This window comes from Rhinatrema bivittatum, chromosome 12, assembly GCF_901001135.1.
Source record: "Rhinatrema bivittatum chromosome 12, aRhiBiv1.1, whole genome shotgun sequence".
NCBI classification, from domain to species: Eukaryota; Metazoa; Chordata; class Amphibia; order Gymnophiona; family Rhinatrematidae; genus Rhinatrema; species Rhinatrema bivittatum.
The window spans coordinates 48742547-48764595 of NC_042626.1; the positions used below are offsets into that span (position 1 = coordinate 48742547).

Sequence of the window (22049 nt, forward strand, 5' to 3'; positions counted from 1 at the left end):
GTCGCTCTCCACCGGGGATACAAAGGTGAGCAGGGTGGATGATGCTGGAAATGCAACTGGTAACTCTGACGCACGATGAACAGGACCCATGGGTCCAATGTGATCGAGGTCCACCGATCTGCGAACAGTTGGAGTCGACCTGGCATCTTGCGGAGAAGGATGACTCACGCTCCTTGGCCGCCAGTCAAAACCTCATGGCGGGGTTCTGTGGCGGAACCATGGTTGCCTAGGGCAGCCGAGGTTGCCTTGGGTGTGCCCTGGGAGTAGGCCACTGAGCCCTGGACCTGGGTGCTGGAGGGCAGTCTTTTCGAGGCCTATAAAAATGTCTCTTAGGGTATTGCAGTGGGAGTTTCTTGGGTGGCTGGATGTCAGAGGTACTGGCTGACAACTGCTGAAGGTTCTCTTAATAGTCCTTCAGTTGCACCACCGCTTCTTTAATTCTGTCTCCGAACAGATTTTCCCCTTTACAAGGTAAGTCCGCCAGATGGTCGTGACCTCCGGGCGCAAGTTTGAGGTGCACAGCCATACCATTCGCCAGGCTCCTATGTTTGTTGCAGTGGTCCTCATGGCTGTCTCGAAGACATCATAAACAGGGTGAACCTTGTGCATATCACACTCCAGTCCCTGCTAGATGACTGGAAAACAAAAACAAAATAGATGCCTCAGTCGTATTTCGATTGTTTATTCAAAGAAAGATGTGTTCAGAAGATGCCCAACTCAGGCCGAGTTTCGCAGCTTGTTAGCCGCTGCCTCAGGGGCTTGAACATACCGCACTCAATCTGACATTGAATCAGATTGAGTGCGGTATGCTACCAATGACGTTGTTCATAAAATTGCTGTACGTTTGATGAAACTAATTTGCAGAGTGTCGATTTGGAATCTGAAGTGTTCAAGCCCCTGAGGCAGCGGCTAACAAGCTGAAAAACTCGGCCTGAGTCGGGCATCTTCTGAACACATCTTTCTTTGAATAAACAATCGAAATACGACTGAGGCATCTATTTTGTTTTTGTTTTCCTGACGGCTATCATAGATCGCCTACCTCTTTGCCTTCTTGGACCATCCCTGCTAGATGACTGCCTGAAAATCCTCCTGGAATTGCTGTGGTAGGCGCTCACTAAATTCCAGTGCCTGCTTCAACAGGTTCCTGGAGTAATGTCCCATGTATAATTGATAGCAAGCGATCGGTGCAGACAACATAGCGACCTGAAAAATCCGGCATCCAAGGGCATCGAAGGCCCTATGCTCTCACCCTGGAGGAACCGAGGCATGGGTGCAGATCCTTTTTGGGGAAGATCCTTTTTGGGGAAGCTGAGGGTGCTCGAACCCGGTGGACAGCTGGACTAACTACACTGCGTCTGTCTTCCAGTTAACTGGTGGCACTGAGATGGGGTGTTCCCAAAGGCGGGGTACCAGCTCCTTAAGGATGTCATGGACTGGCACTGCCACCACCTCTTTAGGGCATCCACAAATTGCAGAATCTCAAGCATCTTGTGTCTAATGTCCTATTCCATTAAAAGTTGGAAAGGCACCGATTCTACCATGGCCTTTACGAAACCTTCAAAGGAAAGATTCTCCAGGGAGGATTTTTTTCACTCCTCCGATGGAGAAGGTTCTGAAGGCAGATCCTTAGATTCCTCAGAGGAGGATATGGATGCCTCTGCTTCCCAGGGGTCATAAGAGGCCTCCCCTTTACTGCGACTCTCTGGGAATGTGGGGGGTTGAAGACCCAATGGTGGGGTAAGACGTGGGTCTTGAGGGCACCGAGTGAGGAGTCGGAGGCTTCAATGGGCCTCGTGGTCGCAGGAGGGCCAGTGGATCCAATGGCATCAGCGGGATTGGGGGCACTGAATGCACAGGTGGAACCAATCCCAAGGGGCCCTGGGGGAGCTGGGAGGTGATGTAGCACCATGCGTCCCCAAGCCACCATCAAATCCGATGGTCCTTCCTCCTTGGAGGAGTCGCTCACTGGTATGTGGGCCGGTGGCAACCATGCTCCCTTCAGCCACGAAGGGGCTTGGGGCACCAGAGAAGTAGGACACTGAGCAGCATATCAAGCCGTACCCGCCACCCACTTCAACTGATCCAGAACACTGCAGCGCGCATTCTCACAGGAACCTCTCGCAAAGAGCATATCTCCCCGATTCTCTACTCCCTACACTGGCTACCAATAGACGCTAGAATAAAATACAAAATACTTACGTTTATTTATAATCTATTGAATGACGACACAACCTCATGGCTTAGCTCACAGCTATGTATTTATAAACCGGTTAGAAGCCTCCACTCCACCAATAAAAACCTTCTAGAAGTACCCACCATCAAGACGGCACGTTTAGACATAACCAGAAAAAGAGCTTTTTGGTAGCTGGACCCCTACTCTAGAATTCAATCCCAGACAATCTTAGAAACTAATCCGATAAGAAAGAATTCAAAAAGAACTTGAAAACTTATCTTTTCAATAAAGCATTCCCCAGTAAGAATTGACGACTCAAAACCCATCACCTTTCCTGTCTAGCTCATTAGGCTGGAGATCTCCTTCAATATTCCTATTACATGTCTGTTTTTGACAATCCAGTTGGAATCTAACGCTTTTCTCCTTCGATTTTAATTGTTACCTGTTCTTATGATTTTAATTTTACTCAAACCTTTTAATTTATTGTCTTGTATTACATACCTTTGGGTAAGCCTGGAGGGCCCAATTGACCCCCTTGAGATCCAGAATAGGTAAAAATGAACTCTCTTTCTTGGGAACCATGAAGTAAATGGAATAACGCCCTGCGCCTTTCTGATCCTTTCGATCTGGAACCACTGTCTTTAGGTTGAGCAACCACTGCAGCGTGCACTGGACTGCTGACTTTTTTTTCTACAGAGTTGCAGGGGGAAACCATAAAAGCGTTTGAGAGAGGATGGGTAAGTTCCAGAGCACCACTTCCAAAACCCTCTGATAAAATCGATACAAGCGACTGCCTATCTCCAGCACCATAAGATGGACCCCAAAACTTCATTGGAAGGACTGCAGGGTTCCAGAACCAGAAGCACCATCTTTGCCTGGCTTCCTTGGCCAAAAGAACTGAGATCTCCCAAATATCCGAGACCTCTGACTACTCAAACCTCTGGAGGAGCAAAAATGCTGAGATGTCCGGAATCGCCCCTTGGCTTGAGAAAACTGGGGAGTCGACTTTTTATTCTCTGGTAACCGAGGAAATTTTGACTCTCCCCATTGAACCATCTTCTCTAACTCCTCCCCAAACAAAGCAAGTGTTGCTTACCTGTAACAGATGTTCTCACAGGACAGCAGGATGTTAGTCCTCACATATGGGTGACATCACAGGATGGAGCCCAATCACAGAAAACTTCTATCAAAGTTTCCAGAACTTTGACTGGCCCCTACTGGGCATGCCCAGCATGGCACTAACCCTGCAGCCAGCAGGGGTCCCCCTTCAGTCTTATTTGATAGCTACAGGCAGTGCCGAAAAAAAAACAAACAACAAAACGTTACGAACCCAACACCGCGGGGCGGCGGGCGGGTTTCGTGAGGACTAACATCCTGCTGTCCTGTGAGAACACCTGTTACAGGTAAGCAACACTTGCTTTCTCACAGGACAAGCAGGATGGTAGTCCTCACATATGGATGAGTACCGAGCTGAGGATGTCCGAACATGCACCAAATGTACCCAACGGCGTGCAACAGGCACAACAATTGAGGTGGAATTTTGGTAGAGGACATCCTGAACCCCACCGGGCAGGCGGAAGGGTGTTGGTACGTCAAGTTGGAAATAGGTTACGCAGGACAGATTGGCCGAAGATGGAATCTTGTCTTCCGGCTTTGTCCAAGCAATAGTGGGCTGCGAAGGTATGGAGAGAGCTCCAGGTGGCAGCCCTGCAAATGTCAGGAAGCGGCACCGATCTTAGGTGTGCTACTGAAGTCGCCATGGCCCTCACAGAGTGTGCTTTAACACGGTCTTGAAAAGGAATGCCTGCTTGCTGGTAGCAAAAAGATATGCAGTCCGCCAACCAGGAGGTGAGAGTCTGCTTACCCACAGGTTGCCCTAATTTCTTGGGATGGAAAGAGGCGAATAACTGAGTGCTCTTCCTGTGGGCAAGTGTACGGTCTAGATAGAACGCTAGAGCTCGTTTACAGTCAAGGATATGCAGAGCCTGTTGCCCTGGATTGGAATGGGGCCTGGGAAAAAAGGTAGGTAGTATGATGGATTGATTAATGTGAAACTCCGAAACTACCTTGGGTAAAAACTTAGGGTGAGTGCGGAGTACTGCCTGGTCCTGCAGGAGTTTAGTGTAAGGCGGATAGGTAACTAGGGCCTGTAACTCACTAACCCTGCGAGCCGAAGTGATAGCTAAAAGGAAAATCACTTTCCATGTGAGATATTTTAGGTCACAGGAGTGAAGAGGCTCGAATGCTGGTTTCATGAGCCGACCAAGAACCAGGTTAAGGTCCCAAGAAGGGGCCGGAGGACGTAAAGGTGGCTTGATATGGAGCATGCCCTTTAAAAATCGTGTTACGAGAGGTTGTACTGATATAGGGACATCCTCGACACCTTTATGGAAGGCGGCTACCGCACTGACATGCATTCTGATGGAAGAGGTTTTTAGACCTGACTCTGACAAATGCCAGAGATAGTCCAAAAACCTTGGGATAGGACAGGAAAAGGGATCAAGGGACTGCGAAGTGCACCATGATGTGTACCTTTTCCATTTATAGGAATAAGATTTTCTTGTGGAAGGCTTTCGTGAAGCAATCAGGACACAAGAAACCGTATCTGAAAGGTTAAGTGGTTGAAGGATTAACCTTTCAACATCCATGCCATCAGGGACAAGGCCTGAAGATTGGGATGGCGTAGGCATCCGTCGTTTTGAGTGATCAGATGCGGGTCCGTTCCCAAGGGAATGTGCCTGCGAGTGGAGAGATCCTTGAGTATGGGAAACCACACTTGGCGTGGCCAGTGAGGTGCTATCAGCATCATGGTTCCTTTGTCCTGACGTATCTTCACAAGAGTCTTTGAAAGAAGAGGAAGTGGAGGGAATGCATAGAGCAGACCGGTTGCCCACGAGAGGGAGAATGCATCTCTGGGCTGAGAGCGCTCGCTCCGAATGAGGGAGCAGTAATTGTCCACTTTGTGGTTCTGAGGGGACACAAAGAGGTCTGTCTGGGGGTATCCCCAGTGGCGAAAGATTGAGGTCACTACCGAGGGGTTGAGAGACCACTCGTGCAGCTGGAAGACGAGACTCAGTTTGTCTGCCAAGACATTGTCCACTCCCGGCAAGTAGGTGGCCCTGAGGTACATCGAGTGGGAGAGCGCTTCCGCCCAAATCTGCGCAGCTTCCTGACACAGGAGGAAGGAGCCTGTGCCTCCCTGCTTGTTGATGTACCACATGGCCACCTGGTTGTCCGTCTGAATCAGTATGACGTGATTTGATAGGCGTTCCTGAAAAGCCCTGAGAGCATATCGCATTGCTTGAAGTTCTAGGAAGTTTATTTGATGTTTGGCTTCCTGTGGAGACCAAGATCCTTGTGTCTGTAGATTGTCCACGTGGGCTCCCCACCCGAGGTTGGAAGCATCGGTGGCGAGAACGAATTGAGGATCTGGCACTTGAAAAGGCAGTCCCTGGAGGAGATTGGTTTGATCTTTCCACCAGGCGAGAGACAGAGTGAGTTGGTGATGTGAACAATGGTCGACAGAGGCTGAACAGCTTGAATCCATTGTGACCTCAGAGTCCAATGCATGAGTCTCATGGCCAGGCGGGCCATTGGAGTAACATGGATGGAGGACGCCATGTGTCCTAGCAGGACGAGGAATTGGAGAGCTGTTGCTGTATGTTGAGACTGCAACTGGTGAGTGAGGGCCACGAGTGTTAGCGCTTGTTGTCGAGGTAGAAAGGCTTTTGCCTATAAAGTGTCCAAGTCTGCCCCAATGAACGACAAGTTTTGAGATGGGGTTAAATAGGATTTCCCGTAATTGACAAGAAATCCTAGAGAAATTAAAGTGTGTAGAGTGAAATCGAGGGACGACCGAGTGGCTTGCTGGGTTGGAGCCCTGATTAACCAGTCGTCCAGATAGGGGTAGACGTGCACACCTTCTTTCCTGAGGAAAGCTGCTACAACTACGAGACATTTGGTGAAGACTCGTGGTGCAGACGCTAGGCTGAAAGGAAGCACTCGATATTGATAGTGCTTTGGGCCTACTAAAAACCTGAGGTACTTGCGATGTGTTGGAGTGATCGCAATGTGTGTGTATGCGTCTTGGAGGTCCAGAGAGCAGAGCCGGTCTCCTCTTTGTAGAAGAGGTAGAAGCGAGCTCAAGGTTACCATTTTATTTATTTATTTAACATTTTTATATACCGAAATTCATGTAGCAAAGTTACATATCAATTCGGTTTACATTATAACATTAAACAGGCATGACCGAATGTAATTACATCGAACAGGAGGATAAACTTGGATCAAGTAAACTGGGGATTAAATAACAAAGAATACAATAAAGAATGAGAGAGGTTCTAGAGAGGACCTGGCTAAATAAAAGTAGTCATGGTACAAGGTACACATATTTGGAAAGCTTGAGGGAATTATTGTTATGGATAGAAAGCTTGTTCGAATAGCCAAGTTTTGAGTCTCTTTTTAAAGGCGATAGGGCAAGGTTCTTTCAGAAGCAATGGTGGTAGAGAGTTCCATAGCATGGGGCCTGCTGTGGAAAGAGTACGTTTATTTAATGAGGTTTTGATGGTTGTGGCGAGGAGAGTATCCCTATAGGCTGCTCTCACCGGTCTGGAGGGTAAATGTGGCTGAAGAGGGATGTTGAGTTCCAGTGGAATGAGCTTGTGTATATATTTGTGTATGATTGTTATTACTTTGTAGGAGATTCTAAACTTGATTGGGAGCCAGTGTAGGTTTTTCAAAATGGGGGTAATATGGTTTCTTTTGTTAGACTTAGTCAGAATCCTGGCTGCAGCGTTTTGAAGCATTTGTAATGGTTTTATGGTGTTGGTTGGGAGGCCGAGTACACTTTTGAACTTTTCCCGCTGGAGGTACCTGTTGAGAGCACGTAGGTCCAGAATTGGACGAAGCCCCCCCCGGATTTTTGGGGGATCAAAAAGTACCGGGAATAGAACCCTAGGCCTTGCTGCGAGAGTGGGATGGGTTCTATTGCTCTTAACTGGAGAAGAAGGGAAACCTCCTGCTCCAGAAGGACAGAGTGGTCGGATACTCTCCACGCCTGCAGAGGTGGTGAGTCCGGTGGCAGAGCGAGAAAGTTTAGGTGATAACCCTGAGCAATGATTGCTAGCACCCATTGGTCGGTTGTGATTGATTGCCACATGTTGTGAAAGTGGCACAATCGACCTCCCACTGGTATGCTTGGCAGAGGAATCAGACTGATGCTCTCCAAGTGAAAGTCAAAAACCGGAAGCAGGCCCCGGCTGGGGAGCTGCTTGCGGCTATTGCTGTCGGGCCTGGGGAGGCTGAGGCTTTTGATAAGGTCTCGTAGTTCAGGACCTTGCTGGTGGAGGATAGTACTTCCTTGGATGGAAGAATGACTTCTTAAAGTCCTTCCTGAAGGGTTGTCTTAAGGGGAAGTCGGAAGGTATCGATGAGAGCTGTTTAAGGGTCTCATGATGGTCCTTTAATTCAGCCACTATTTGCTGGATCTGCTCACCGAACAGATTGTCTCCTACACATGGTAGGTCAGAAAGTCTGTATTGTACTTCTGGGCGAAGGTCAGAAGATTTGAGCCAGGCCCATCGTCTTGCCGAAATAGCAGCTGCAGACACTCTAGTAGAGGTGTTGAAGATATCATAAGCTGTTCTTATCTCATACTTTCCTACTTCAAACCCCTTGTTGACAAGGATTTGAAGTTGGTCTTGGAATTGTTCAGGCAGGGTTTCAGAGAAGTCCTGTATCTGTTTGAAGATGACCCTATTGTATTGGGTCATATACAGCTGGTAAGCAGCAATTCTAGAGATGAGCATGGTCCCTTGGAACACTTGTCGACCAATATTGTCTAGGAACTTGTGTTCCTTAACAGGAGGAGTAGATGAGTGAGGCTTCGTCCTTTTTGCTTTCTTTTGAGCCAATTCTACCGAATGGTGGTAGAGCTGAGATTTTTGAAAGCCGGGGGCTGACTGCACTAAATAGGTAGTGTCAGCTTTTCTATGGAATGGGGCAATGGATCCAGGGTTTTCCCAGTTCTTTTTGAGGAGGTCAAGAAGAACTTGATGAATGGGAATGGAAGTGATCACTTTAGGGGCATCCAGGAACTGGAGCAACTCCATCATCTGGTGCCTCTCATCCTGCTCCGTCTGAAGCTGAAAAGGGACCAACTCAGACATTTCCTTCACAAAATTAATGAAAGAAAGGTCCTCTGGAGAACGCTTTCTACTTTCAGTAGGAGAAAGAGGTGAAGGTAAGTCATCGGTGTCTGAAGAAGTATCATCACCCCAGGTGTCATAAGGATCAGCAGACTGACCTGTAGGACGAGAAGGGGGTTGGATACCCGAAAGCCCCGGCTGAGGCTCCGAGAAAATTGAAGGAATCGCCGGGGGCACCGTGGACGGCCTGGAGGGCATTGGTGCCAGTATCGAAGGCATCGATGGCGCCGACGTACGTATCGCCCCCGATGAATGAATCGGTGGCGAGGGACGAATTGGCATCGATGGCTGAGGCAAAACTCCTGAAGGAGGGATGCGGAACGGTGTTTCTCCTCCCGATGAGGCTGTCAACGGGGAGCGCACCGGAGCCATCGGAGACCCGGGAATCACCGGTGGAAGGGTAGTTATGAGCGCCTCCATCCGGGATAGCAGCGGAGCCAGTGCTGCTGGAATCGGGTCGATGACCGGTTCCACAATCGGTGCCGGTGCCAAAGGGATCTGGAGTCGTTGCATCGCCTTGTCGATGGCCTCCTGGACCAGCCGGCCCAGTTCTTCTTGGAGACCTGGAGCAAGCAGCCCCAGCTCCGGAACAGAAGAGGGAGGCAGAGGCATAGCCGGAGGGACCACCTTTACAGGCAGAATTGCGGCTCCCAAACCCCAATCAGGTGAGGGTGGCCTCGATGACCCGGTCACAGGAATGGTCGGTGCCTTTCCTGGACAGGGCTTCTAGGACGGTGGCTCGGACGGTGGCGAAGTCGATGATTTCACTCCCTCGACGGTCCGAGTCTTACGATGCTGATAACTATGTTTCTCCCTACGATCCCCTCGATCCTGAGGGGGAGTAACGGGCGCCAATGGCCATGAAGACATCGATGGCGGACGGTCACTGGATGGTGGTCGATGCTGGTGCGATGTCGACGGTGCCGGTTCCGATGACATCGATGCAATGGACGGTGTAGGGGTGTGAGCATGGAAGAGGAGTCCCATCTTCTCCATCCTTGCCTTGCGACCTTTGGGTGTCATGAGGGCACATTTGGTGCAAGTCAGGACATCATGCTCCCGGCCTAAACACATTGCACAGACGCCATGAGGGTCTGTGATAGACATGGTGTGAGTACAGTTCGGGCACTGGCGGAACCCCGACGCCATGGCCATAGAAAAAATCGAGCCGCGGGATGGACGACGGCCAGCAGGCCGCAAGGCCAAACTCGAAGGTAATCGATGAAAAACTGTCAAAAAACTTACCGGAGTACAGCAGCTAGAGAGAAGTTAGAGGAGGGACTCCTGTGGGGCAATTTAACGTTAGTTAATTCCGTGAGGAAAATTCCTGTCAGGAATCTCCACAGAGCTCCTAAACCGCGAGGCTACTGCAGCGCGGAAAAAAGAAGACTGAAGGGGGATCCCTGCTGGCTGCAGGGTTAGTACCATGCTGGGCATGCCCAGTAGGGGCCAGTCAAAGTTCTGGAAACTTTGATAGAAGTTTTCCGTGATTGGGCTCCATCCTGTGATGTCACCCATATGTGAGGACTACCATCCTGCTTGTCCTGTGAGAACAAGCACCATTTAAAAGGTAACTTTGTAAGATTCAATTTTGAAATAGTATCAGCAGACTAGTTCCCTAGTCACAGGAGCCTTCAGGCTGCAATAACCGAAGCCACTCCTCAAGCTGCCATGCGCGCCAAATCATAGCCAGCATCCGCCAGGAAGGCAGCTTCTGACTCCAGGTATGGGCCATTCTCTCTCAGAGCTTCCTGGGCCTCCTGGGTTAAATGTAACCCAGCCCTGGCCACCACACAACAGCAAACAGAGATTTGAAGATTCATGGCCATCACTTCATAGGCCTGCTTCAAAATAGTCTCAATCTTCCAATCTTGAGCATCTTTTAAAGCCGCATCTCCTTCCATTGGAATGGTGGTCCGGTTTGACACAACACAGACTAATGTGTCCACCTTAGGAAACCGGAGTTGCTCCCTCGCTTTAGGGTCCATAGGATACAATCCCACTAAGAAGCGACCTCTTTAAAATTATTCTCATGTGCACTCTTGCAGAGGAAAAATGGATGGCCTCTTGCAGAGGATGGCCTCTTGCAGAGGAAAAATCCCGAATGCCTTGTGCAAGTCGATCATTACAGGGTTCCGCTTCAGATTTTTGGCTGCTGCCGGCAAGAGTTTTTCACACCCAAGGGCTTTCAAGATCTGTAAAATTAAACCGGACATCTCAGCCCTGTGAAAAAGCTGCAGCATAGTTCTATGAGGCTCAGCATTTAAGGGAATCTCCCCCTTTACCAATAATGAATTGTCGGGATCCCCCTCTGAGGATTCTGACTCCCTATCTGAGGCTCCTGAAGGATCCCTATCCTCGCCTTCTTCTCCCTCTATCTGCCTCCTTCTGGAAGCTCTAGATTGTTTTGGTTTGTTTTGGTTTCCTTCTGGAAGGAGACAAGGACTCCCTGGAACGCCATCTATGTCCTAAGGAGGGAGACTTCTGAAGCGGGAGAGCCCTAGCCTCTTCCCGGGGAGCTCCTTGCTCCTAACCCCAATATTTAAAAAAGGCTCCAGGGGCAATCCAGGTAACTATAGACCAGTGAGCCTGACTTCAGTGCCGGGAAAAATAGTGGAAACTATTCTCAAGAACAAAATTGTAAAGCATATAGAAAGACATGATTTAATGGAACATAGTCAACATGGATTTACCCAAGGGAAGTCTTGCCTAACAAATCTGCTTCATTTTTTTGAAGGGGTTAATAAACATGTGGATAAAGGTGAACCGGTAAATGTAGTGTATTTGGATTTTCAGAAGGCGTTTGACAAAGTCCCTCATGAGAGGCTTCTACGAAAACTACAAAGTCATGGGATAGGAGGCAATATCCTTTCGTGGATTACAAGCTGGTTAAAAGACAGGAAACAGAGAGTAGGATTAAATGGTCAATTTTCTCAGTGGAAAAGGGTAAACAGTGGAGTGCCTCAGGGATCTGTACTTGGACCGGTGCTTTTCAATATATATATATAAATGATCTGGAAAGGAATACGACGAGTGAGGTTATCAAATGTGCAGATGATACAAAATTGTTCAGAGTAGTTAAATCACAAGCAGACTGTGATACATTGTAGGAGGACCTTGCAAGACTTGAAGATTGGGCATTGAAATGGCAGATGAAATTTAATGTGGACAAGTGCAAGGTGTTGCATATAGGGAAAAATAACCGTTGCTGTAGTTACATGATGTTAGGTTCCATATTAGGAGCTACCACCCAGGAAAAAGATCTAGGCATCATAGTGGATAATACTTTAAAATAGTCAGCTCAGTGTGCTGCAGCAGTCAAAAAAGCAAATAGAATGTTAGGAATTATTAGGAAGGGAATGGTTAATAAAACGGAAAATGTCATAATGCCTCTATATCGCTCCATGGTGAGACCACACCTTGAATACTGTGTACAATTCTGGTCGCCGCATCTCAAAAAAGATATAGTTGCGATGGAGAAGGTACAGAGAAGGGCAACCAAAATGATAAAGGGGATGGAACAGCTTCCCTATGAGGAAAGGCTGAAGAGGTTAGGGCTGTTCAGCTTGGAGAAGAGACGGCTGAGGGGGGATATGATAGAGGTCTTTAAGATCATGAGAGGTCTTGAACGAGTAGATGTGACTCGGTTATTTTCACTTTCGAATAATAGAAGGACTAGGGGGCATTCCATGAAGTTAGCAAGCTTGCACATTTAAGACTAATCGGAGAAAATTCTTTTTCACTCAACGCACAATAAAGCTCTGGAATTTGTTGCCAGAGGATGTGGTTAGTGCAGTTAGTGTAGCTGGGTTCAAAAAAGGTTTGGATAAGTTCTTGGATGAGAAGTCCATTAATGGCTATTAATCAATTTTACTTAGGGAATAGCCACTGCTATTAATTGCATCAGTAGCATGGGATCTTCTTAGTGTTTGGGTAATTGCCAGGTTCTTGTGGCCTGGTTTTGGCCTCTGTTGGAAACAGGATGCTGGGCTTGATGGACCCTTGGTCTCACCCAGCATGGCAATTTCTTATGTTCTTATGACTGGAGACCCTTAAAAAAAATCCACCCATGAAATGGCAGAAAGATCCAACTCCGGGGTAGGCAAAACCCTTTCGGAGCTCACTCCTGCGGGGAAGACTCCTCATCCATTCTGGTAGAGTCGCTGCTATAACCTCTGCCTGTAAAGTGGGGACCTCTGAAGTCCCTGCAGGAACAAACTCCCCTATAGAGACATCCCCCTGGGCCTCCATACACTTTTGACACAAATTAAAGACCTCCTGGGACTAAGGACCCTCATAAGGCATGCTGAACAGATGCAAAGCTTCTTCCCGTGCTGCTCCCATGATGGCATGTCACACTCTCTTGCTCTTCCTCTAAAAGCTGAGCAAACACGTCCCACCATGTGCCTCAGCAGTTCCTGCCAATCAAAATAGCACCTGTCGCGTGTGGCTTTGCTGCTGAAACTTTGCCAGTTCTAAAATTAGCCCCGCGGCCCTCCTGAATCACGTGCCTCAGCATGGCTGCAATCGCAGCTGTCTGTTGCCCGGCCTGCAAAAGATCACGCCAGTCCCAGCACTGCTCGACACGAGTGCTTTTTTTTTTTTCCAATAAACTTTCCACAGACAAAACCGCCAAAATAAGAAAAAAAGGCAGGGAGAGAGTAGAGGGAAGAAAGCAGGACCAGAAAGAGACGAGGACTAAGCAACAGGGCTGAGCTCAAGGCCTCCTTACCCTACTGGATCTCTTCTGCTACCTGGAGGAGGGCTAGGGCCGCAGTCTTCACCTCACTCTTGTCCTTTTTTACTTTTTGTTTGACTCCTGAGATTGTTTCTCAGACACTCAACTGAGGGAGGAAGCTAGTGCTTTCACCACAGGAGGTCAAACCGGCCAGTTCAATCCAAGCAGGCCAAGATCCACAAGCACAGAGGCATATCCATCACCTGCTGGAGACTGAGAAAAACTGGCTGGCTGGTACCTGAGCAGAGCTATAAGAGGGTGACATCAGCGAGTCTTTGTTCTCCGCCTCTATTTGCTGGTCTATAAAATCATGAAAGGTCTAGAACGGGTAAATGTGAATCGGTTATTTACTCTTTCGGATAATAGAAGGACTAGGGGGGCACACCATGAAATTAGCAAGTAGCACATTTAAACAAATCAGAGAAAATTCTTTTTCACTCAACGCACAATTAAGCTCTGGAATTTGTTGCCAGAGGATGTGGTTAGGGCAGTTAGTATAGCTGGGAACAAAAAAGGTTTGAATAAGTTCTTGGAGAAGTCCATTAACTGCTATTAATCAAGATGACTTAGGGAATAGCGACTGCTATTACTGGCATTAGTAGCAAGGGATCTACTTAATGTTTGGGTACTTGCCAAGTACTTGTAACCTGGTTTGGCCACTGTTTGGTTAATTGCCAGGTTCTTGTGGCCTGGTTTGGCCTCTGTTGGAAACAGGATGCTGAGCTTGATGGACCCTTGGTCTGACCCAGCATGGCAAATTCTTATGTTATGTTGGAAACAGAATGCTGGGCTTGATGGACCCTCGGTCTGACCCAGTATTGAAACATTTTATGTTCTTATGACTGTGCTTGTTGGCATTCAGTAAAACATTTTTTTAAAAATGTCTTTTTATGTTCTTATGACTGTGCTCATTACAAATGTCCCAGAAAAGATTTGAATCATTTGTGTGTGTACACACACAGAAAGCACTCTCTCAGTCCAGGTTTTGGAGATACCAAACAGTGGCCAATGTCTGTTTTTATTGCCTTCTTCACAACTTCTCTAGGTGTGTGCGAGTGGGGGCGATGTGGGAGGGAAAGGGGAACTGGATACAGACAACAACCAACATGGACCTTGACTTTTATGGTCTGGGGTGCTGACATGCAGACATAAGGGAAAAAGCACAGGATGGCTTTTATTGCCAAGTCCCAAAGCAAAGAACATCAAGCAGCACTGTCTGAATTATCACCCAGTAAAAATGTTGCTAGCAGTAATTTATGGGCTTGATAGTTGCTTGGTTTTGATTGATTGTAAATATTACTATCCTTATCACAAGGCTTGGAGGTAACTGCATGGAGCGGCAGTTACTACTCTTGAGAGAAATATGGGGGTATCCTGCACAGAGTGGCAGATGCTACCATGGAAGATTTGTAGGGCAGACTCGATGGGCCATCTGGTCCTCATCTGCCATCATTACTATGTTACTATGAGTGGGCAAAGGTTTTAGATATTTTTTAAACAAAAGACGATGCGAGTGCAAAAAATATCATCATATCAGCAACTAAATTGTCTTGGCTACTGCATATGAACCAACAAAAGTGATTTTAGATGCTCTAGCCTGATCAGAAAACAGTGGAATCTATTAGCCAATTTGTCACTTTACCTGGTTTATGATGAATGTTGACCATGGAGCCACATTTGGAAGTCACATGGCTCACACTTACGGGTTTGTTAACAATATGTACCTGTACAGAAAATATAAGCAAAAAGCATCAAGTTACTATTTAAAGCAAACCATCATCAGCCTCTTTGACACTGGAACCCTAAAGATAAACAGTAAGACGTGAATGTCAACAAAAACATACACCAAGCTTGCCACCAAAAATTTTGGAAATCTTAAAAGACGTGTAGAGATCAGCATGCAGATCATGTTGCAACAAGAAGCAAGAGTGAAAGGATGTTTAAGTGCTAGAGTGAAAGAGAAATAGTGAGAAAATGGATCAATTCACTTCATCAAAAATAGGATTAGAAATTAAAAACAAAAATGAAATACCTGTCCTTGCTGTAAAACTTAATTATGTCCACAAATACTGAAACAACAGAAACGATCAATGTACACAGAAATTTACAGACATGAAAGACATAAGTAAAGGAGTTCAGTAAGTCATAATTTACAGGGACAGTTCAATTTATTTCTGACACATAAAGAAACAAGTTAAATGCTAGTGGCTGATAGAATCACTACGCGAATCTATTTTGTAATTTTCTTAATATTCTTCCCCAAGTCATCATTTCCAAATTACAATATGATACAACTGCCATAATGAAGACTTAGATGCATGTAGGGTCACTTCTTTAGATCCAAACATGTGTTTAATGTTTTTGGAGAACTTTTTTTCTAAAATAGTATAGATAGGAATTTAATGATTCGGTCAACATGGCTGTCTGGAATGTGCATATCAGATAAGAGGGACACTATGGCCTGAAACAAAATTTAAGAATAGCCATCCCAATGTGCCTCACGTCACTGCATACTGCTATATTTGTGCATGTTCATATAAGCAAGTTTACTTACTTATATGGACATGCACAAATGTACTTACCGTACATTTGTGCATGTTCATATAAGCAAGTTTACTTACCGTAACGGTGTTTCTGTAAATAGCAGGATGAATTAGCCATGCTGCCTGGAGCGTCTCACGTCTGGTCAGTAGGCGGAATTTTCTCGGTTAGTACAGAGTTTTGAACTTTGTACAGCTGCGCGGTGAGCTTCTTGCGCAATTGCCTTGTTACCTCAGTCTCTTGTAGCCAAGCAAGATGTACGTGGAAACGTTTTGGTAGAATCTGTAGACTGTCTAGGGAGGTGGGAAGGGATCGCATGGCTAATTCATCCTGCTATCTACGGAAACATCGTTTACGGTAAGCAAACTTGCATTTTCCCGTCGATAGCAGGGCTGAATTAGCCATGCTGTCTGGGAGTCCCAAGCTCCCAGGTTGTGTCCATATAATATGTTTTAAGAGTTGAGGACACTACCCTTCAATAAAGGTAGACAGTCTTATTCAGTATTTAGGGTTGACAGAACTGCCGAAACCAGAGTTGCATCGGAAGATGCTTGCTCTTTGATACAGTAGTGAGATGTGAAGGTATGAAGAGAAGACCAAGTTGCTGCTTTGCAGATGTCCAGCAGCGGAACCCTTTTTAAATGTACAACAGATGCTGCTGTTGCACGTATCTGGTGTGCTTTAGGTTTGTCGCTCAAAAAAAGAGAACATTTATTGTAGCAGAATTCAATGCATTGGGACAACCAACTAGCAATGGTTCTTTTGGATACAGGCTGGTTTGGATTATTAGGGTTAAAGGAGAGGAACAATTGAGATGGTCTTCCTTGAGATTGAGTCCTTTGTTTGTAATAAGCTAATGCTCTTTTACAGTCTAAAGAGTGCAGAAGCTTGTCTAGGCCATTATGATGAGGTTTAGGTTTGAAGATTGGCAATGTAATTGACTGGTTTATGTGGAAAGTCGATACTACTTTAGGATGAAAAGTAGGATGAGGCCGAAGAGTGACTTTATCATGATAAAATTCTAAATAAGGAGAATAGTGAACCAAGGCATATAGCTCACTTACTCTCCGTGCTGATGTGATGGCCACTAGAAATACCGTTTTCCATGTTAGGTATTTTATGTGGCATGAATCTAATGGCTCAAAAGGAGGCAGCATTATTTGTTCAAGTACTATACTGAGATTCCATGGTATAGGTGGTTTTGACACCGGTGGCTTTAGATGCAGCATGCCTCGCATGAATCTGGAGATTAACGGATGGTTGGAAATGGGAAGTCCATTATGAGAGTGGTGGAAAGCTGCAATAGCATTAACATGGACAAGAACTGAAGCCAGCGCTAAACCAGCAAGGTAGAGTGTATGAAGATACTCTAGGAGTTGTGTGGCTGTTGATGAGAAAGGGTCTAGCCTTCGTGGTTTGCACCATTCTGTGTAACGATGCCACTTTCCTGCATAGTTACGTCTAGTTAAAGGTTTCCTAGAAGCAATGAGAATGTCTTCAAGGTCTTTAAGATCATGAGAGGTCTTGAACGAGTAGATGTGAATCAGTTATTTACACTTTCGAATAATAGAAGGACTAGGGGGCATTCCATGAAGTTAGCAAGCTTGCACATTTAAGACTAATCGGAGAAAATTCTTTTTCACTCAACGCACAATAAAGCTCTGGAATTTGTTGCCAGAGGATGTGGTTAGTGCAGTTAGTGTAGCTGGGTTCAAAAAAGGTTTGGATAAGTTCTTGGAAGAGAAGTCCATTAACAGCTATTAATCAAGTTTACTTAGGGAATAGCCACTGCTATTAATTGCATCAGTAGCATGGGATCTTCTTAGTGTTTGGGTAATTGCCAGGTTCTTGTGGCCTGGTTTGGCCTCTTTTGGAAACAAGATGCTGGGCTTGATGGACCCTTGATCTGACCCAGCATGGCAATTTCTTATGTTCTTGAGCTGACAGTCCCAGGTGGTTAATAACTGCCTTTCAACCTCCAAGCTGTCAGGTGGAGGGAATGATGCATTGGATGAAGGAGGGACCCCCTTCCTGAGTCAACAGACGTGGATGGCTCTTGTTGTGTCCGTCGGTCTTCAACGGCTTCGCCCCGCCTAACTCTCTCTACTTGCAGCTCCTCCTGCTCACCTTGGACTGATGGCCGCGGCGGCATCTGCTTGCTGTTCTCTCCAGCGACCCCGGACCAGCTTTGGTGCAGCCTCCCGCCATTCTCCTTCAAGGTACCTCTAGAGCATGCATGCGCACACCGTCCTCATCTTTATCTTCACGTTTGCACAAAACTCAGGGGCGTCCCCCTGTTCTGACATCACAACTCCAGGGTATATCTGCCTACAGTATTTGCTAGCTCATTCAGTTAGCAACAGGATTCGTACGGATGGGATTTGGCTCTCCGTTCCTAAGCTACTCTGCCACTCCAGCTCTCCTGGAACTCTTACTACCCTTCGGGGTCGCTAACGGGGTACCCGCTCCTCGGGGGCCTCTCTGCTTTTTTCAGGTGCTATCAGGAAACCGGTACTCGAGGGCCCATGTTCCCTGTGTTGCTGCCTGCTACTTCTACCCTTCTACTTGGAAGAACTAACTTACAGTCACCATCAATGAGTACAGAAAACATCTCTCTCTACAGTACTGCTTCGCCGGAATCAGGTACTCGCTCCTCGAGGGCCTGCTCTCTGCTCCGGTGCCAGACCTCTCGTCTAGTGGAATCTCTGCTACTGCTAGTGAGTACAACACCACTGAGTTTTTCTGCTCTAAGGGATCAGGTACTCGCTCCTTGAGGGCCTGCTTTCCCTGTCTCGGAGCTCTCCTAATTCTACTTGGGACTCTGAATGCTAATCTTATTGTGTGCTCATAACTCTGTCTCTTTTCACTACAGCACTGCACTACAGAGGATCCGCTGTTCCAGCGTTCTGTAAGAGACGCGCCCAGCCGGGCTCTACAACCACTACTCACTACTGTCACCTCTGGTGGTTCCATAAACTGTTTAATAAAAGATTCAAATCTGTGTTTGTCTGTCCGGAGTTTAGCCTGACACTGTGGTCCCTCACAGGACTGCCCCTCATGGACGTGGTCAGCTGCCACAGTGTCCAAGGATCCACCCAAATACCATTAACTATAACAGATTGCTAACTCCATAGATCCGGCTCAGCTCAATGCCTTGTAGGCCATTCCAGGCCTGGCCTTGCACGTTGCTGAACAACAAGACGCATTGGAAAAGCTGACTACTGTGTTTCATCAGCTGCACGCACAGAAGAATCAAGGTTCTATATCCAGTAATGAAGGTCAGTTACCTGAAGTAACTATAAAGACTATTGTGCGTCTTGCTGCTCCAGTACATTTTTCTGGAGAGATTCAGAGAACTAGAGGCTTCTTAATCCAGTGTTGTATGCATTTGCATTGCAACCTACTCATTTCCCCACAGCCTATGCCAAGACTACTTATATTCTATCCTACCTGGATGGAAGGGCTTTGACTTGGGCTTCCACGCTTTGGGAACACAAAGACCCTATACTTTAGGATACTGACGGATTTATGGACTTGTTTAAATCCGTTTTTGATGATCCTGCCAGGTATACTGTTGCTGGTTCTACATTGGTGGTCCTGAAGCAAGGCAACCGACCCCTGGCTAATTTCGCTATAGAGTTCAAGACTCTTGCGACTGAATTACATTGGGACCCTAGATGCCTGAAAACTCTCTTCTTCAAAGGTTTGGATTCCCGCTTGAAGGATGAGCTGGCTGCTCGCAAAACACCTGACTCGCTGGATGAGCTAGTGGCCTTAGCTACTAGAATTGATCACCGGCTTCATGATAAGGTGCAAGAGCTCAAGCCTTGTAAAGGACCTGTTCAGAAGGAGGTTCGTGCTAAGCCTGCACTCAGGATGGTTCCTTTGACTCCCGTTGCCAGTGGGGAAGGACCGATGCAACTTGTCGCAGTCACCTGACATCTAAAGAGAGAAGACTTCGGAAGAGGAATGAATTGTGCATATACTGTGGACAAGCTGGTCATGCAGTCCAAACATGCCCGATATGTCCGGGAAACGGAAGGGCCTAAGTCCAGCGGGAGGACTCTTCTTAGGCCTCACTACACCCTCTCCTCCGCTCTCTCTACTTGTCTCTCTGAGCTGTGGACCTTTGGGGTTTCAGACTCTTGTCTTGGTGGACTCAGGATCAGGAGGTAATTTTATTCTTCAACGTCTAGTGGAACACTTGAGGATTCCCCTCACCACTATGAAGACTCCACTACTCTTATCATCTATACTCGGGGAGCCTTTACCGGATGCAGTTACTTGTACTGAACTGGTATCCCTCCGCACCGGAGCTCTGTTGGAGAAGGCCATGCACCCTATCATTCTGGGGTTACCCTGGTTGCAACTGCATATGCCGCAATTCAATTGGGCCACGTTGGAACTCTCCCATTGGGGCCCAGAATGCCATGGCAAATGCCTAAAGGAGGTTACTCCTATTCTCTGTATGCCTACAACTCCAGTGATGCCAGGACTGCCACCTCAGTATGCATAATTTCATGATGTTTTCTCCAAAGAAGCTGCTGATATCCTTCTGCCACAGAGAACTTATGACTGCGCCATAAGACTGAAACCCAATGCTGAACCTCCTAAAGGACGTGTCTACCCTTTGTCAGTGGTGGAGAACAAAGCCATGTCGGAGTACATTGAGGAAAATGTGCAAAAGGGTTTCATTAGACCATCTAAGTCTCCTGCGGGCGCAGCCTTCTTCTTCGTGGGGAAGGACGGCACACTGCGTCCTTGTATCGATTATTGAGGTCTGAACGAGATCACGATTAAAGACCGATACCCCTTACCTCTGATCTCGGAGCTTTTCGATCAACTTCAAGGAGCCAAGATATTCTCAAAACTTGACCTGAAGGGAGCCTATAACTTGGTTCGCATTCGCGAAGGCGACGAGTGGAAAACAGCTTTCAACACTCGAGACGGCCATTTCGAATATTTGGTGATGCCTTTCGGCATGTGCAAATCCCCCGCCGTGTTTCAGAACATGATGAACAACATTCTGCGGGACCTTCTATACAAATGTATCGTCGTCTACCTAGATGACATCTTGATCTTTTCACAAGATGTCTACTCATCTAGCAGACGTCAAACAAGTATTACTGAGACTTCGAGAACACAGTCTCTACGCCAAATTGTCGAAATGCGAGTTTCACAAAGAATCTGTGCCTTTTCTTGGCTACATCGTATCAAAACAAGGCTTCCAGATGGATCCCCAAAATTGGAGAGTATCAAGATTTGGTCTCAACCTACCAGTCTGAAGGCCCTGAGACTATTTTTGGGGTTTACAAACTGCTAGAGAAGCTTCATAAAGAACTATTCTTCTTTGACAGTGCCCTTAACTGCTATGACACGGAAAGGGGATAATGCTTCAAAGTGGTCTGCGGAGGCCATTTCTGCATTCGAGAAATTAAAGACTGCCTTTTCCTCTGAGCCATGTCTGTGTCACCTGGACCCCAACAGACCCTTCATCGTGGAGGTTGATGCTTCAGATGTTGGAGTAGGGGCCATGTTGAGCCAAACTGGAGATTCTAAAGCCTTACATCCCTGCTCCTTTTTCTCACGGCGCTTTTCTCTTGCAGAGAAGAACTATGGGATTGGAGATAAAGAGCTCCTGGCTATTAAGATGGCATTTGAGGAATGGCGGCCTTGGCTTGAAGGCGCCCAATATCAAATTACCGTATTCTCAGACCAAAAGAATCTAGAGTATCTCCGTCATGGGCAACGTCTTAACCACAGACAAGCCAGATGGTCCTTGTTTTTTAATCGCTTTGACTTCATGCTCAAATACCGTCCCGGAGACAAGAAAACCAGAGCAGATGCCCTGTCTCTCTTTCCTCTCTGAGGATGTTCCTGAAGAACCTCAGCATATCATCGACCCGAAGAAAGTCATCTTGGCAGCTACTCATTCCATGCCTGCCGGTAAAACGATTGAACCGAAGAACCTCAGAAAGAAACTTTTATATTGGGCTCATGATTCCAAGCTGGCTGGCCATCCTGGTCAACGCCTTACCCTGCTGAAGTTACAGAAGTACTATTGGTGGCTTACTATCAAGGAGGACACGTACTCCTATGTAGCGTCATGCTCCAACTTCTGGTCAGCCTTGGGGATTGCTGCAACCGCTGCCAGTTCCGGAGGAGCCATGGACTCACATCGCTACAGACTTTGTAGTTGATCTGCCTCTTTCTGGAGGAATGAATACTATCTGGGTGATGGTTGACCATTTCAGTAAGATGGCCCATTTCGTGGCGCTGCCTGGCTTACCCTCAGCCTTGGAGCTCGCTAAGCTCTTAATTGTCCACATCTTTCACCTACATGGCCTACCGAAGCACATTGTCTCTGATAGAGGATCGTAATTCACGGCAA

General features: G+C 46.9%; 1 protein-coding gene across 9 annotated transcripts in view; it reads right to left on the reverse strand.

Moving 5' to 3' along the window:
• The window catches only part of MAPT (microtubule associated protein tau), a 405891-nt gene that overhangs the window by 86471 nt on the left and 297371 nt on the right, over nucleotides 1–22049 (reverse strand). For 8 of the 9 annotated variants that reach the window (XM_029573067.1, XM_029573063.1, XM_029573065.1 and 5 more), the window contains one exon: nucleotides 14760–14841. In XM_029573067.1, the coding sequence (XP_029428927.1) occupies nucleotides 14760–14841 (82 nt within the window). Of the gene's footprint in view, nucleotides 1–14759; nucleotides 14842–15149; nucleotides 15187–22049 lie in introns of all 9 variants that reach the window. The other variant, XR_003852170.1, reaches the window with a different exon arrangement.